We start from the raw sequence: 15,582 nt of genomic DNA, 5'->3' as shown, positions 1-15,582 counted from the left end.
AATTATTAATAGAACAATATATTTGCAGTATTCTTTCTATTTATCTCGGTGTGTGTGTGTGTGTGTGTGTGTGTGTGTGTGTGTGTGTGTGTGTGTGAGAGAGAGAGAGGGGGGATCAGAGTAGACCATTTCTGTTTGGATCACTGAATTAGTCCAGATAGTTTCCAAAAGCAAAGTCCAGTGTGTTTACTTCACTCGCAAAATGTTGAAAGAAGCAGAGGCAGCGTGTCAGTCTAGATCTTTATTCTGGAGAAAAATGAGTCCCAGCCTTTTAGTGAATAAATACAAGTCACAGGCATCCCGGCCAGTGGAGCTGCATATGTGTAGATCTCTGGTTGTGATGAAGCAGATTTCAGTATCAAACAAATAACCCATTTAAAAAGAAGAAAAGATGAGTACATATCAATGGAAAGCACGAAAACAAAAATCATCGTAGGAAAAGAAGACTCTTCATTGTATGTGTTATAGCCAATATACATAATATATCACACAGCATTTAAGAATTAACAAAAACAAAAACACTTCTGCTGCTCCTGCTGGTGAAGCTTATAGCATCCCGAGACACTGGTTTGTAACTGGAGACAGGAAGTGTGGTCGAGCACATACAGGTGCATCAATGAGCTCAGCGGATTGGTCGTTTACAGCAAACACATGATGTCATTTTAATGACAAGGCACAAGTGCACAGAGCTACTGCTTCTCATGAGAAATGGTCCTAGTATTAGTTTGGCGTTTACTTTTTCCATCATTAGCAAAATTACAAATATCCAGCATCAGATTTAAAAACATCCGTCCATGAAACCACCAGCAGAGCTGCTTTGCCATCATATGGGATAGATGCTACAGATGAGATCTTACAAATGTTCATGTCATAAAGATGGTGAGTTGATCACAAAGTTGGTCATCTGGGGATTAAAATGCAATGTATTGTCAGCATATTACAAAATCCATTGAGTTTTTAATCACTTTTCAATTATTACATGCCGGAAATGTAGTTTTCTCCGTTTTAATGTAGATTTTGACATGAATGTTGATCAGAAATCCTTATTATAAGTCTGATATGGCACAAGTGCAGCATCAGCCCCAATACAACAGCAGAGATTCAGATCTCAGAGCCGTGATGCCAGCTGTCTTCCCACAAAGTCATCTTCTGTCACTCTCAAACACACACGGGTATTTTACACGTAAATGCTATGTCATAAGCTGTTTCGTGATTGCACAGCCCATAATTAATATACAAGTTAAGGCTTAAGACATTCATCGCTCACATACTGCGACTGCATAGACAGGAAGGAAGTGAGAGCCAACAAAAACGTCTTCAGCAGGATATTCTTCATTGAGTCTCTACCAGTGACGCCCCAAAGATTAAATAAAAATCACTTTTCTTATTTCTTGGCAACATTATTTATGTAATTGCCATGCCAGTGAGTATTGCAGATAAAAATGTACAGCAGTTGAAGGTTTTCCTTTGTTCAGTTGTAGTTTTTGTGATTTAAAAGTCACAAATTCAGTCAGAATACTTCGTCTTATATTCTGATTCACTACAACATGTCAGCATGATGTTGACATTAACATTGGTTGTGTCCAGAGCTAGATAGAAAGAAATATTTGGTTCAGATTGTCAGATTTATTGATAGTACAGAGGTATAAAGTGCTGCTATTTAAACCCCTCCCATACACTTGCACTCTCTGATACAATCCCTCTGCTCATCCTGCTGATGCCGGCCAGCTTGACTTTAGCACGGGCCGTCCACTTGACGGCAGCTGTTGAATCATTGGAGTCCAACAGGTTAGCGTAGCGGGAGGAGTCCTCCTCTTGACCCCGTCCACACCAGGAGGGGAGCTCTAACGCCGTCGCCGGGATGCTCAGGGAGCTGGGGGATGACTCTGCCACGTCCCCATTTTGGCTCTTGCCTACCAGCGCTTCATCAGGAGCAGTCTCAGCGAAGTTCTCCAAGTGTGGTGGTTCCCAACCTTCTATCTTCTCCAGTTTTTTGGCAGGGGAGATTTGCCTCATCGTCATCGTAACACTCTCCCAGAAGCAGTTGGCCTTCTCTGGCTTGTCCTTCTTCTCTTTCTCCTTCTCCTCATCCTTGATTTTCTTGTGAGACCTTTGAGCAGGAAATAAATATACAGTTGTGGTCAGAAATTTGCATTCACTGACATTTTAATATCAAGGCAATTTTGGATTTTTTTAATCATTTCTTTGATTTTTTTTTTTCTGGGTGGAATGATTGTACAGCATACATCTTTGATTACTTTTTTAAAAAGCACATTCCAGTTTATAGCAGATTTGAACTTTTTGAATGCTGAACATTTAAGCAATTTTCTTTCATATGAGCATGACAGTTTGGGGTTTCTTCCAAACCTTGGAAAAGTTGTGCCACATCTGAAAAACATCTGATTACGCGCAGTTGTTTGAACTGATGATTTCAAACAACTGGAGAGATTTAAATGAGTGTATGCAGATATGTGAGCCTATGTGGATTAGAAAAAAAAATACATTCACCCAATTCTTGATTTTTAAAGTCATTGCAGATGTTTGCTGTACAATCATTCCTGGTAGAAGAAAAGTTAAAAGAAATCATTCAAAGTACAAAATCACCATGACATACATTCCAACGATGAGTGCCTGTAAACTTATAACCATAACTGTAGTCTTAAACATGTTGATATATAACAGCCACTTACTAAGAACCACCCCTCCATCCTCCCCCTCCTCCCCCGTCCTACATAAACACGAGTGTCTGGGTGGGAAACACTTACAGTGAGCTATTATATGGGAATTCCTGTTGTTTATCAAAGCAAGTGAACTGATTAAGATTTCCACCTTCATACATGTTCCACTTCCTCAAGGGGTCTGAAAGTTAGCAACAGCTGGACAATAAAGCTTTGGCATGCATGCATACATATATATATATATTTATTGTGGGTAGCTGTGACATGACTAAATATACACACAAGTGGTTTTGACATGGATCCATTATATTTAGTGAGGAGTGTAAATGTTTGTACTTCACACACTTGACCAGTAATGGCTACTGAGTGCCTCTGTATAAACATGATGGAAACCAGAAATGTTGTGGGTAGTTGTGACGTGACTGTGCATTTACTGCATGCTATTAACCAATATGTCTATATAGAACTGCTGATCGGTAATCAATAATTTCAGAAAGACCATTTCTTACAACATTGCCTTCTACACCATGATAGAAGCGAAAACAGTGGAGCGCTTCTTATTCTTATTATTCATTTGGAGTTATTTTCTGTCACATATTCTACTTTGTGTTAGCTCAGTTTTTCCCCCTAGTAAGAGAAATATTTGGAATATGATAAAGGTAATAAGCGCATAACCTCACCCTTTGCGGTCAGCCAGCTTCTCTCCAGTTAGCAAGAAACGCTCGTCATCTTTAGATGAGAACATCTTCTTCTCCCTCCTGTCTTTCTTGGACATGATCTTCTTCACTTTGGCCTCCTGAGAGACACCAGCAAGACAAGAGTGTTTTTGAAATGCCGATCTGACTCGATTTCACTCATCTGTTGCATGTTAGCTTGATATCTCTGTATGCCTGTTTGTGAGTGATTGATACACCCTGAAGACGAGGATTTCACAAAGTTGGCTTTGCAGGAATTGAGAGGAGCAGCATGTTCACACTGATGAACGTGCAATCTTTATTTATTTTTTTGGATTGGGGAGGGGGGAATTTCTGTTATGGGCCTCACTGGCATAGAGCACATTCCACCGGGAGATCCTCCACTCCCTCTGAAAATCCCAGCCTCCCCGTCACATCAGAATTCCTCCCTGCCATGCCCTCGCAGATTTCCGCCGAGCACTGACGCAGCCGCCCTTAGCGACCGCGGAACAAAGTTTTGGCTTTGTTTCTCGCCTGGGAAGAATTCCCAAGGTCAGCTATCAAGGTCTTGACTCCTACTCACATCCGTGCTCGCCTTTGCTTGAGTGTGCATTCTCAGTATACACAATATTACATGATTAATGAGCTTAACCCTGACATGACCTTTCAACTGCTTTTATTGTTCTCATACCTATGAAGGACTTTAGTTCAGGGCTCTGTGTGCAGTACCTGCACAGATCTCTGACCAGAGGATGCCACCAGCAGCTACAACAAACAAACAAACAATGAGCTGGATATGAAATCAGCTGTCTCCCAAAGCCTAACAGGAACACGTATGATAAGATCTGTCACCAACAGATAAAACAAACTTTACAAAACTACCACTACATAGGCTCCACCAGCTAAAGTCATACACATGCAAATACTTAAGATACAGCTCATATCTCTGATGGATCTTTAAACACTTTACTCAGTGAAAATGCATCATATCTCCCTCTGCATCTCACTCAGAGGAAGTCTCTTTGATTATAAGTAGAAAAAAAAAATCCCAAATATCCTCCACTCACTTCTCATTCTGAACATGCCTGCAGGCAAACTGCCCCCCTACCAGTTTCCTGTTGTTTATTATCATCAAAAAACATTTACAAAACCTCATCTCAGCTGTTTCAGCACCCTGTCTCAACTCTTGACTGCCCAGCTCTTGTTCTCCGAGTGCCATCGAGTGTAAACTGCATAAGGTTTGCAGAAGCAGTTCGAGCTGTCCAGCAAAGAAACCGGAGATCCCGAAAGAGTTGGAGCCTTTCTGAATGGACGTATATGAGTGTATGTGCTTGCATGCATGCCTGCACAAATAGAGGCCTGCCTATTCTGCCACTGTGCTCTAACCTCTGGGCCTCTAGATCCAAAGCAGCTCAGTGACTGGCCAAGAAGGTAAAGCAAATGGCTCTCTGGCTCTCTGTGTTATTCACGCTTGGCAGGACAATGGAGGTGTTATGGACCAAATTCTTCTTTCCATACCTCTGACATTGAAGCAGAGGGATTGCTGCATGAATTGCACACATTGGGGATAAATTCAGGGGGGTTTTAAGCTCACAATCAGGCCTTGGTTATTATGAACATTATTTATATCACCAATTAATTTCATAATTGATCTAAAAACTGTCCAGTGCACCAAAAGCAACAGTTTAAAGGGGTAGAACCACAAACAAACCAAGATACTGAACTTTCATATACAGGAATCAAACCACTGACCCTCCAATTAATAAACAACCCACTCTACGCCCTGTGCTACCTCTCCTCTGCAAGGTGAGAGTTGTCTTCTTAGCCCATATCTTAACCCAATCTTCTTTTTTTATGCATAATTTACAGTCTTTATATTCTGTAAACAGAGCCCAGAGAAAACACAGGACTATGGGTCAAGTGCAATACCTTGAAAAGTTCTAGTGGATTTGCTTTTTCTAATGACACCAAAAACAGCTTTAAATAATAATTTAAAAAAAAAACAAACAACAACAACAACAACAACATTTAAGATATAAGCTTGTTTGAATTTGATAAGGTGAATAATAACATGTTCCCATATTTCCCACAAAATTTAAGCCAGCAGCTGGTTGTTTTAGCTTAGCTTTGGACTGAAAGCACACAAGTGGTTTTAGGGGCCTCATGTGGTAGTCATTGGGGTATGTTTTTTGTCCATTAATTTGCAGTTTGACTCGTTAACCAATTAATTATTCAATTCATTATTTTTAGCATTAGATAAAATGTATAGAACAGAGTGGTAGTTCTGAAAGTAAAGAAGCATCTGCCCATGAAAGCCTATTTTTAAGTACAAAAGCATGTTCATTAAGCTTAATGAACATTGTTGAAGCATCGTAGAGTGAAACAGCAACAGGTAACCTCCACTTTCAGGGCTCCCTGTGCACTTAGTGAGTCCTAATATGAGCTGGAACAACAGAGGGTGAAAGAATTGCAGCCTTCCACAGTGTCTGTGGCTATTTTCAGCCTTGTTTTTCTTCCACACTGATTGTTCCACTCCAAAAAGCCCAGCTCCTCGAAAGAATGCTCAGTTTCCTTCCCTTCTCCAGCTCGGCCACCCCGTCCTCACAAACAGGACGGTGTATGAAATATGTCCTGTGAACTGAGTCGAATACAGTGGCTATACAATAAAGCGAGCAACCAGCCGGGGTTGAAAGACAATGAATCACCTGTGTGCGGTTTCAAATCAGACTTAACAAGTTCACACACAGCACGCCTTTGAGTAAAGGACCGCCGTCAGCACAGATTATAAGATGAACAGAGCGCTGAGATAAAACTCACCTCCACAGACAAAGGACACATGTCCTCAAACCCTCAAAATAAAACCACTGTTTATTATATTTACAGCAGTGATGACCAAGCTGATTTAGCTGATCAGAGCTTTCCTCCAGCAGACTCACTTTCAGCTCAGCTAATTTGTGACTCCTTAAATCTTATATTAATTATTTTGGTCATTGTTTCTAAGAGCTGTGAGGATGCAGTACTGACTGACATAATTAGTGCTACATGTATCAGTGCCTGGACAAAGTCAAATATAAGCAGTCAGACAGGTTTTAAGATGCTTGCTTATTAAACAGAAAAAATGTACACACGCACTAGAAGTTTCAAATGAACCAGGAAGGCTGTGTGCAAACTGTGATGGATGCTTACACACAGTCACAGTAATACATTTCAATCATTGTTTCTTTCTCATAAACATGTTTGGTTAATTTTAGGGGTTTTAAATGTATGGTCTTAATGAACATCACTATGATTACACAACCTGTATGCAGTGTGGAGCAGGCCTGGTTGAACCCTGAAACACATCTTAATTGGATGTCCCAAAGCACCGAGAGATGTCTGCTACAGGCTGAGGCATAATAAAGCCGTAAGAGAAATCACCAAATGGACGGTCAAAGCTAATAAACTCCAGGCCGTCACCACTTGAGGCTATCAGCCTCCAAAGGGAAGGGGATGTTGCTTCAAAGGCAACAACAACTGCCTGCCCCACATTTTGCACCACACCTCTAACTAGGAGATGCAACCAGATCTCAGAAAGTCTTCCCGCACTCCACCCAGATGTGATTCTCCTATGTAGGTGCACAAAAACCATCTTGCTAGTCAAACTTGTTGTGCTCCAGGAGGACACGCTGTCCATTTTTCATGATCTGAAGAAAGCCATGTAGTAAAATCTGGCTGATGAGGCCTTTGTCAAAGAATGGCACGCAGTGTCATTTCCTGTCAAAGTTGGCTGTGAACAGTGCACGATTTCCTGCAGAAGATCAGCTAGGAAAGTAAAGCATTAAAGAGTGCCACTAGAGAGTTAGCAAGCCCAATATGGTTATGGTTGATGAAAACTCGCAGGTTGAAGCCTTCTGCAAGTGAAGACTAACTTTATTTTCTCTGATCCACTGAGGCAAGGCATACAAGTTAAGGGGCAAAATGCTGGTGACCCTCAAGTACCTGCTGAAAAACAAGAGGATTCCCAGAAAAGTGGCCTTGTACTTGTCTTCAGCTACAAATGCACCTGCATCATGATTTTGAATGGAAAATATTCCAATTTGTAATTTTGCTTTGCTCAAACTATTTACAAAACCATGTTGTGATATGACATCAGAGGTTCCTACAAAATAAAAACCGATACCTTAGATGACTGAAATGAAGTGATTTAAATAAAAGAAACAGTCCACTGAAAGGTCAAAATAACCTATTTTTTTCTTTCTTGGGATAAGGCTGACAATACAAACGCACACAGTGACAAAACAACCCAGACAGTTTTCCAGCGATAAGGTTAAGGATAAGACGGGGGATGATGGCTGACAGCTGGTGTGTTTACAGATAAACAGTGCAGTGACACTGAGCTTGTGCATGCGTGCGTGTGTGAACTGACAGAGCATTGGCCATTTAAAGCATCTGGATGTTTTGGGCGACATAAAATTGACTCTTTCAGGGTCGATTCCTGCGATGTTCTGAGCGTGTGCACAGAAAGATAAGCGTGGGTCGCCTGAGTGCATATCTTTGAGCGGACAACCATCACGTGTCAACTGTGTAACCTGATGTATGTTTGGAAGCAGATAGTGTGTTTGCGTCTGTGTTCTGTCTGAATAGCTGTGAAGGTGCTGTTTACCTTGGAGACTGCAGTGACGGCTTCCTCATCCTCTTCCTCTCCTTGTATGTCTTTGTCCTAGGACACACATACACCCGCAGTGAGTTAAGACAAATAGCAACCTTTCCCCGCCCCAAAACAGAAACTCTCACATTTTAAAGCAGGGATTGTGTGTTTGCGGACTGTGCGCATGCCTTCCTGTTAAAAAAAAAAAAAAAAAAAGGGAGGCAACCGTTTTCAAGTGCTAACACAAACACACCGTATTTGGAGTGCGAGATAGAGGGATGGAGGGATGGAGGGATGGATGGATAGAGAGCTGGGAGAGATGGGGGGAAACCACTAAGCTCTGAGGGCAGATTTAAACAAAAGGGAGAGAAAACAAACCCATGACCTCTTCCCTTAATGGTCCTCAACAATATGTGGACTGAACAGAGCTATTTTGGTCTCATTGTGTTTCAGTCTGCAGACTGTTTTTAATATAGACGTTGTATTTGTGTTATTATTTGACACCCTTTGTTTTGGCTTTTATATAATTGCCAATGGGCTTGTGCATTTTGTTTAACCATGTAAATAACTCCATTCACCAATATTCTACCTCTTATTATTTATATAAGCAATTTTTATGGTCTGCTTTAATACTTGCATGTTTATCCACTTTTATTCCACAATGACTCCTCAAGACTGTAGTAGGTTATATACATTGTTAAAGGAATATTATAGTGATTAGAGCAAGCTGTAGGTAATAAAAGCACTGCGCTGCAGTGGTTTGACTCATATCCATCTAATAGACTCCAATTTCTTCATGTAAATGGGGAGGCTTCTTCAAATACTTTAACTATGGAGTTCCACAGGGTTCTTTCCTAGGACCAATTCTGTTTACATTACATATGCTTCCCTTAGGCAGCATCCTTAGAAGGCATAGCATACATGTTTTCTAGAGTATTTAAAAGCAGACTGGGATGCAGAACCAGGCTCTCTGAGCCTGGTTCTGCTGGGGGTTTCTTCCTGTTAAAAGGGAGTTTTTCCTTTCCATTGTTGCCAAATCGTTTGCTCATAGGGGTTCATCTGATTGTTGGGGTTTTCTCTGTTTTCACTTTATTATTGTAGGGTTTAACTATAGTTGCACACCCACAAGAAATATGCAAGAAACAGAAAGAAGCAAACAATAACAGTTCACTAAATTTTCATTTTTTTTCCAAGACCGTTATATTTGCACTTCCACAAAGCTCCTCTAGTCTACAATTTGAAGTATCCTCGGCAATCATCCCAAACCCAGAGTTGCCCCTGATGCGTGAACACTAGCTTAAAAGTGCTTAGGTATAGGAAAAAGGGCATTTGTGTGAAATGGATGAATTAGGCCTGCAGCAAGAAAGCACTTGCTCTGAAAGTAGAAGTACTAAAGTTTACTGTAAACCTAATGGAGTTTTTATCAGAACAGTAATCATTTAGTTACATGCTACAAGAGTGTTTTCATTTGTTAGCGTCATAAAATTACCACAATAACTGAATGAACAAGTATAGTTTAATGTATTCAAATAGAGGTGGGTAAATAAAATCGGCATTCTTTCATATTAAATTTGAAATACACTTTATGTTTTTGTGGAAGTACACTCCTAGTAAAACATCACACCTAAATACAAACCACTACAAAATATATTGAGGATCATTATCTTTGTCACTACCTCAGTCATTCCCTTACGACACTTTTTCCACCTCACTTTTTCCTGGAATTCTTGTGGACATTTCCAGGTCCTTTTCTTTTACCACCTGCCCACCAGTTTCAGTCACCTGACACCTCTGTCATCTCTTCCAAATCATGGCATAAGTATTTATACCAGCCATTATTTCGGCTTACAGTGTCAGTGTTATTTCACGCCATCGTTTTATTTCAGCTGTATTTACATCTAACTTGTATCTCTTCTTAGAGTCTAACTGTCTCAACTTCTACACCAAGATGCCAAATGTGACAATAAGCAAAAGCATTTTTCAAAAGCAATATTTGCACTTGAAAATACTTTACAGTTTGATAAACTTCAGACTCCTTTAGAATTTTAAATGACACATCCCATCATCCATATCTTGCAGTTTTATTACTTAACTTGCCCCAGAAGACTTAAGGATATTAAATCATGATAAGTAGGTTGATTGAAGTCATTAATTGTACAGCCAAGCCTCTATAGGAGCGGCGCCAGAATTCCTGCTAAATGATCAAAGCTGCATTAACTTTTAACATCTCCAAACTCTATGGGACAAAGGAGGAGAGATGGTGGTTGGACATGTCTGAGCAAAGTCTGCTGGGTCTCCGCCACCTGAGCTGATCAAAGATACAGTCTCACACAATTGCTGACTACTGTTTGAGCGTAAAAAGCATTAACAACTTCAGAACAGAGAGTGTGAGGGGGGGGAGGAGATTCAGGGCAAGGGGGAGTAGTGTTTTGGAAAAAAATCCTCCTAACAACAGAGATCAGGAGTTCTTATTTCACACCCCCAGGGCGGCCTTTTTTGCATTCTCACTTTCCCTCTTTGTGTCTGCACACATTTAAGCGCAGTGTTTCACAACCGAGCTTGCCGGGCGATAAAGAACCACTCTGAATTCCAATACCAAAGAAGCGATATTTATACTCCACATTCTCCAAACCCAGGGACACAGAAAGCATTTAAGGAAACAGTTTAATGTCTTGGGAAATGTGCTTATTTACATTTTTGCCAAAGGTTAAATGAGGGCATGCATGCCAGTATCACGCCTGTAGACTGAATACCAAGCAAGTTTGCTCGGCTTAAAAGAAAGCCTGTAAATGGAGAGAAAGGCCACATGCTTGTTCATGGAAGCAGAATGAACAGAGCACCACTATTAACACTCTAGCCACATCATTTGAATTGATGTATACCTACATTTTTTGGGCTTATCATCATCTGCATTTTATCCCAGTTGTCATTACCCCTACTTTTCTCTTTGTTTGTGCTGTTGATTCCTTAACATGTACCTCTTTCAGTTTATTTCCTGTTTTATTTTGAAGGTTTGATCCTTTTGTGGCTTTTACTTCCCTCCTTTGATCGTTTCCCCACTCTCCCAAGTGTCGGATTAAACTCACCTGTTCCTTGTTATCCATCCGTGTAGTCTTTATCAGGTTGTTTTTGCAATCCCCATATTTTCTCTGCTGGCTCTCCTTCTTTCATCAAAAAAAAAACTAAATAACCTTATACTAAACGGCTTCATAAAATAGACTCCCCCACTGTTCCCATTCTTCATCCCAAGTTAAACAAGCCATCTCCTGGTCCCCGTATTGAACAGCTAAATGTAGAAAGCATTCAGACAGATCCTATTTATGACATTTTTAGTGTTGGACTGAGGCAAACTTGTGAGACCAAACAAGTGTCTGAGGTCCAGGAACTCAACTCTGTTCCCTTCAGCAGGGGATCACATTTCCTTTACTATCCTCTTTATGACTCAATGATTTAGAAGTGAGGCCTTCAAAGGTTCGCTAGACGTGATGTATACTCTTATTACCCCACTTCACAGTCATGGTGGTTTTATATAAGCATTTAGGAGTGTTACTGCAGTAAGCCACAGACAAACAGGCAAACACACCTTCTGCAAGCTGACAGCTGCTTGCAACTTGTTGAACTTCAGTAGAAGTGAGTGGCAAAAGCAAGCAGGCACAGGGCCTGCTGTCACCCCGGTGCACTGTTCATAGACAAAAGGAATGATAGTAACTTCAGGCTATGCATTTCTCTGCTCTTGCTCTTTTCTCCCTCCCTGTCTTTGTGTTTTACTTGTCCGTATCTGTCCGACTGCAGGTCTCTCCACTATTACAACCAAAGAGATCTGCTGTCTTGTGATGACGATAAGCAAAAATAAGATTTTGATCAGGAGATTTAAATACGTGGAAGTATATTTGTCAGACAAAATAACAGAGGAAGAGGTGTGAGATATAACACAATGAAGGTCGCTGGCTGACTCTTGGGCCACCTGGATATATGTGGGTGGAGAAAGCTAAAGAGCAGGATTTCAGATTCTCCTAAGCAGAAACTTGACCCCTGATGGCTTGAGTGTAGGCGCACAGTAGCCAACAGATCAGACTATTGTTGTTTTGAGTAGTTTCCAGCAATGTTCTCTTTTTCAGGAAAGCTACACTTAATACCGAAAAATGGTACAGAAAAAAAAACTCCATACAGTGTGACTCAGCACAAAGTTCAGGACAGAGCTCAATCGACAGCCTCAACAAGACCATTTTGGTTTTCTTCATGATTATCACTTAAGTAGTCATGTGTTTTTCCCATGTTGTGCTTACAGGCTGTCATCTCGTCTATTTTCTGTCCTCGATTTGTCAAGATAATTAGTAGATTTGGTACTTTTTGTAGCTTTAAAGTGGATTAATCCTTTTTTTTTGGGGGGGGGGGGGGGGGGTCTTTCTTGTTTTTTGTTTAAAAAGTACAGAAGAATTCAAAAGGCTATCCCTGCAATTTCATTGTGATACAAAAATGCTGCAGATTCGCTTCGCTCTCCTCTTCGGTTGCTCTGCATGTGGTAAATCAGACAGTGCAGCTACGTCAGTTTGAATAACTGGAAGGAAAAAATCTTTCCTTTGCAGACTTTGTTATCATAACTTTAATCCTGACTTCATCCTGTTGGGTCTTTGCTGTGTTTACAGCATTTTATGATCTGACCCCTGACCCTTTTATGTACTTTACTGCCATGCAGACGGGACAAGACCCCCCCTCCACCCACCTCCTCCTTGATTGCTTTCCCAGGATCTCTAAAGAGCAGCTGCTGCTCTGATCCTAGGTCAGTTTATAGTTTTTTGTTTGTGACCACTGGCGACAGAGACACAAAGTGAACTCAGAGCAGCTCTGTCCCCTACACATGTAAGGGAAACATGCGTTATTATTGGAGGTTGATAAAACTAAGCCAAGGGTCACAGATATCAGCACTGTCACAACAGCAGATGAAAAATGTTGGGAAATGATGTTGGTGGATTTTCCCAATTGTGTACTGCATGACAAATGTATACATGTAGTCTGAGGTGTATACAGGGATGGAGGTGCAGGCAGTGAGTAAAATATGACACTGATATGATTAAGGAGAGCATTTTTATGTAATTGGTGTTGCAAATGTCCTTAAAAATGTGATTCACTACTCGCTCTACCAAAAAGAAACCTAAAATCATGGCTGGCCTTTTAAAGAAGCTTTGATCATGCATACAGTAAGCTGATTACATACCGCAAGCATGACAAAAGCACATTATGTTGTGCCTCCAACCTTTATGAGGAATAAAATATCCCATGAGTTTTAACAGATTTATCTATGTATCCAGAGATTTGGAAGCCGCCCGTCCTCCTCCTCTTTCACTGGAGCTTCACTATTCAACTAGATGTGAGCACCTTATGCTCACTCAACATAGGTTTTTACTCAAAACCTGATCCAAGTGGTTAAAAACACCACCACAAGAATCTCAACTGATAAACATGTCACCTTGCTATTTCTTATGAGCAATGAGTCGTGGCTGGCTATCCTTGTGTGTCTGTGGGTGCGTATGCATCCTCCCCCATGCTCCCATCAGCATGACAGAGCCCAGCTGCTTACAAGTGGTGATACAGAGGTTCTTTAGACCTCTCACACTCTTATTGTTTACCTGGAAAATATGGGTAACAAAAAAAGAAGAAGAAAAAAACACAACCCACAACAAACAGGCATTAGTGAACCATGCCTTCTTAAGTACCAATCACACCTCTGACCTTTACGAAAACTGCAAATAGATTCAAAGTTGCATGTAAAACCTAACCTACTGTACATTAAATCATATCCATCTCTATAATAACATGCTGAATTTACCCTCCTGTATTTTATTTTATTACGTTTTAATTTAAATTATATTTCTTATACTTGAGCAGTATTGTGCCAAAATTAGTCCACACACTCTAGCTCTTAGATTCAGGCTCCCTTCTTTGACCTCCAAGCTGCATTTTCTAACCTGAGTTTCAGCACTTGTGCACCTCCTCCATTTCTTTGTTTGAAGTCTATTTGGCAACTTTTATGAGAAGAAAACATAAGAAATAGAAGAATTATGATTTGTCATTATTTAAACAGATGTATAATTATTCAGGCTACTTTATATTCTTATTTGTGTTTATTAAAGTCATTTTTAAAAAGCCTGAACAGGTGAAATCAATCATTTTGATACAGTTTTCGTTTTTTTGTTTGTATTGCTACAATTTTACAGCTTCCCGAGTTCATCAGAGTATAAGCGTACCATTATTAGCAGTGAATGCCTCTGTTTGCTTTTTATCCGTGTCATTACCTTGTAGGAGTGATGATAGTGCCAGGACATGTCGTCCTCCTCTGACGCGTAATCCACCAGCACTTTACTCTTGGTTTTCTTAAACATATCTCCACTTGTCGCTGAAATGGACCGTGTCGGTCCTATAGAGAAAAAAAAAAGTTGTATGAGAAACTCTGAAGTCGACCCCGCACTGTCCTGCGTCGCTTTGTCCGTCTTTTCTTGATAACTCTTTCAGCGACGCATCACCCTAGCCTTTGAACTCTCTCGGTGGTTTCTCCAGCCGAGAATCGAGACCGCTTTCTCCGTTAGCGGCTCATTCATAGACGTGTCAGAAGCTAGGTGACGATCGCGATTCGTTTCGTAATAGTTTGTCGTGCGTTTTTACGCAGTCTGCGCGACCACCTGGAGCTCAAGCGCTCGCTCCTCCCATATCCCCCTGCTCCTCCGACTGCTTGAAGTTGCCATGGAAGACAGAGGAAGAGGTCACACGTTTCATCTCCAGCCAATAACAACGCAACTCACCTATAAATGAAGAGGAAGTATACAAGTATACGCCAAGAATAGCTGTTGTCACTCTCTCCCCCTCTTTTTTTATCTCTTACCAGGGAGTCAAAATGTATAAATAGCGACATCAGTCTGTTTTGTATTTGAATTAAAGGCGCAGAAGAAAAACTACAGTGTCAAAACTATTAGCTTCAACATGCTCTTATTAGTATGTTGCTGCGTTGTTTATTCTGAAGTGGCACCAGTCATAATTTATTTGTCATTGGGGACATTAATTTATAACATGTTATTGGTCTTGAAAATAACCAAGACTAACATTTCTATGTGTATGTGTTTCGTATAAAGACGCACCAACATGTAACACAGTCTAGAGTAAATTGACAGAAAATCGAGATACCTTAAGGTGCATGGAAACTGTAATTACTCGAGAAAGGCTGGACATGCCTGTTGTGTCACATTTGCTGTCTTATCATTGTGGCATTGTATTTCCATAATCTGTTTCCCATTTGCAGCAAGACTCACTGGAAGATTGGGGAAAATATTATTTTGGTCTGTGTTTCAATTAAGTACCAAACAACTTGTGACACCTGCGCTATTTTCACCCTTAAGAGCACACAGTATTCTTTAATTTTAAATATTTAGTTTAACATTGCACTTTACTTATCTTTTTAAAGAAAGTTTGGAGAATCACCAATTGACCTAATCTCTCACATGTCTTTGGACTGTAGAGGAAATCCATATTACCAGGAAGGAACACACGCAGACATGCAAACTCCTCACAGAGAGACCCCAGCCTGCATTTGAACCCAAAAACTTCTTCTTGC

At 40.6% G+C, this 15,582-nt stretch overlaps 1 protein-coding gene across 1 annotated transcript; it reads right to left on the bottom strand.

The window, feature by feature from the left end:
* Window positions 1-169: 169 nt before the first annotated feature.
* Window positions 170-14,724, bottom strand: LOC147312582 (testis development-related protein). Its single transcript, XM_086264188.1, has 4 exons — window positions 14,273-14,724; window positions 7,995-8,051; window positions 3,359-3,474; window positions 170-2,110 (listed from the first exon to the last, which is right to left on the bottom strand). The coding sequence occupies exons 1-4, from the start codon at window positions 14,357-14,359 to the stop codon at window positions 1,657-1,659; spliced, it is 714 nt and encodes a 237-aa protein (XP_086120314.1). The 5' UTR covers window positions 14,360-14,724; the 3' UTR covers window positions 170-1,656.
* Window positions 14,725-15,582: the final 858 nt, after the last annotated feature.

Source organism: Aulonocara sp. 'chitande type north' Nkhata Bay, linkage group LG15 (genome assembly GCF_057382095.1).
Source record: "Aulonocara sp. 'chitande type north' Nkhata Bay isolate Kocher_YH1m ecotype deep benthic linkage group LG15, A_spYH_male_GT1.1, whole genome shotgun sequence".
Classification (NCBI taxonomy): Eukaryota; Metazoa; Chordata; class Actinopteri; order Cichliformes; family Cichlidae; genus Aulonocara; species Aulonocara sp. 'chitande type north' Nkhata Bay.
Note: the sequence above shows the minus strand (reverse complement) of the source record. Positions and strands in the feature narration are given on the sequence as shown.

What these genes read in the sequence shown, in the direction of transcription:
- LOC147312582 (XM_086264188.1), bottom strand. Translation starts at nt 14,359, where the DNA reads ATGTTTAAGAAAACCAAGAGTAAAGTGCTGGTGGATTACGCGTCAGAG. An exon ending in ACTATCATCACTCCTACAAG is followed by an intron (nt 8,052 to 14,272) that starts GTAATGACACGG and finishes TGTGTGTCCTAG; the next exon opens with GACAAAGACATACAAGGAGA. An exon ending in AAGCTGGCTGACCGCAAAGG is followed by an intron (nt 2,111 to 3,358) that starts GTGAGGTTATGC and finishes TCCTGCTCAAAG; the next exon opens with GTCTCACAAGAAAATCAAGG.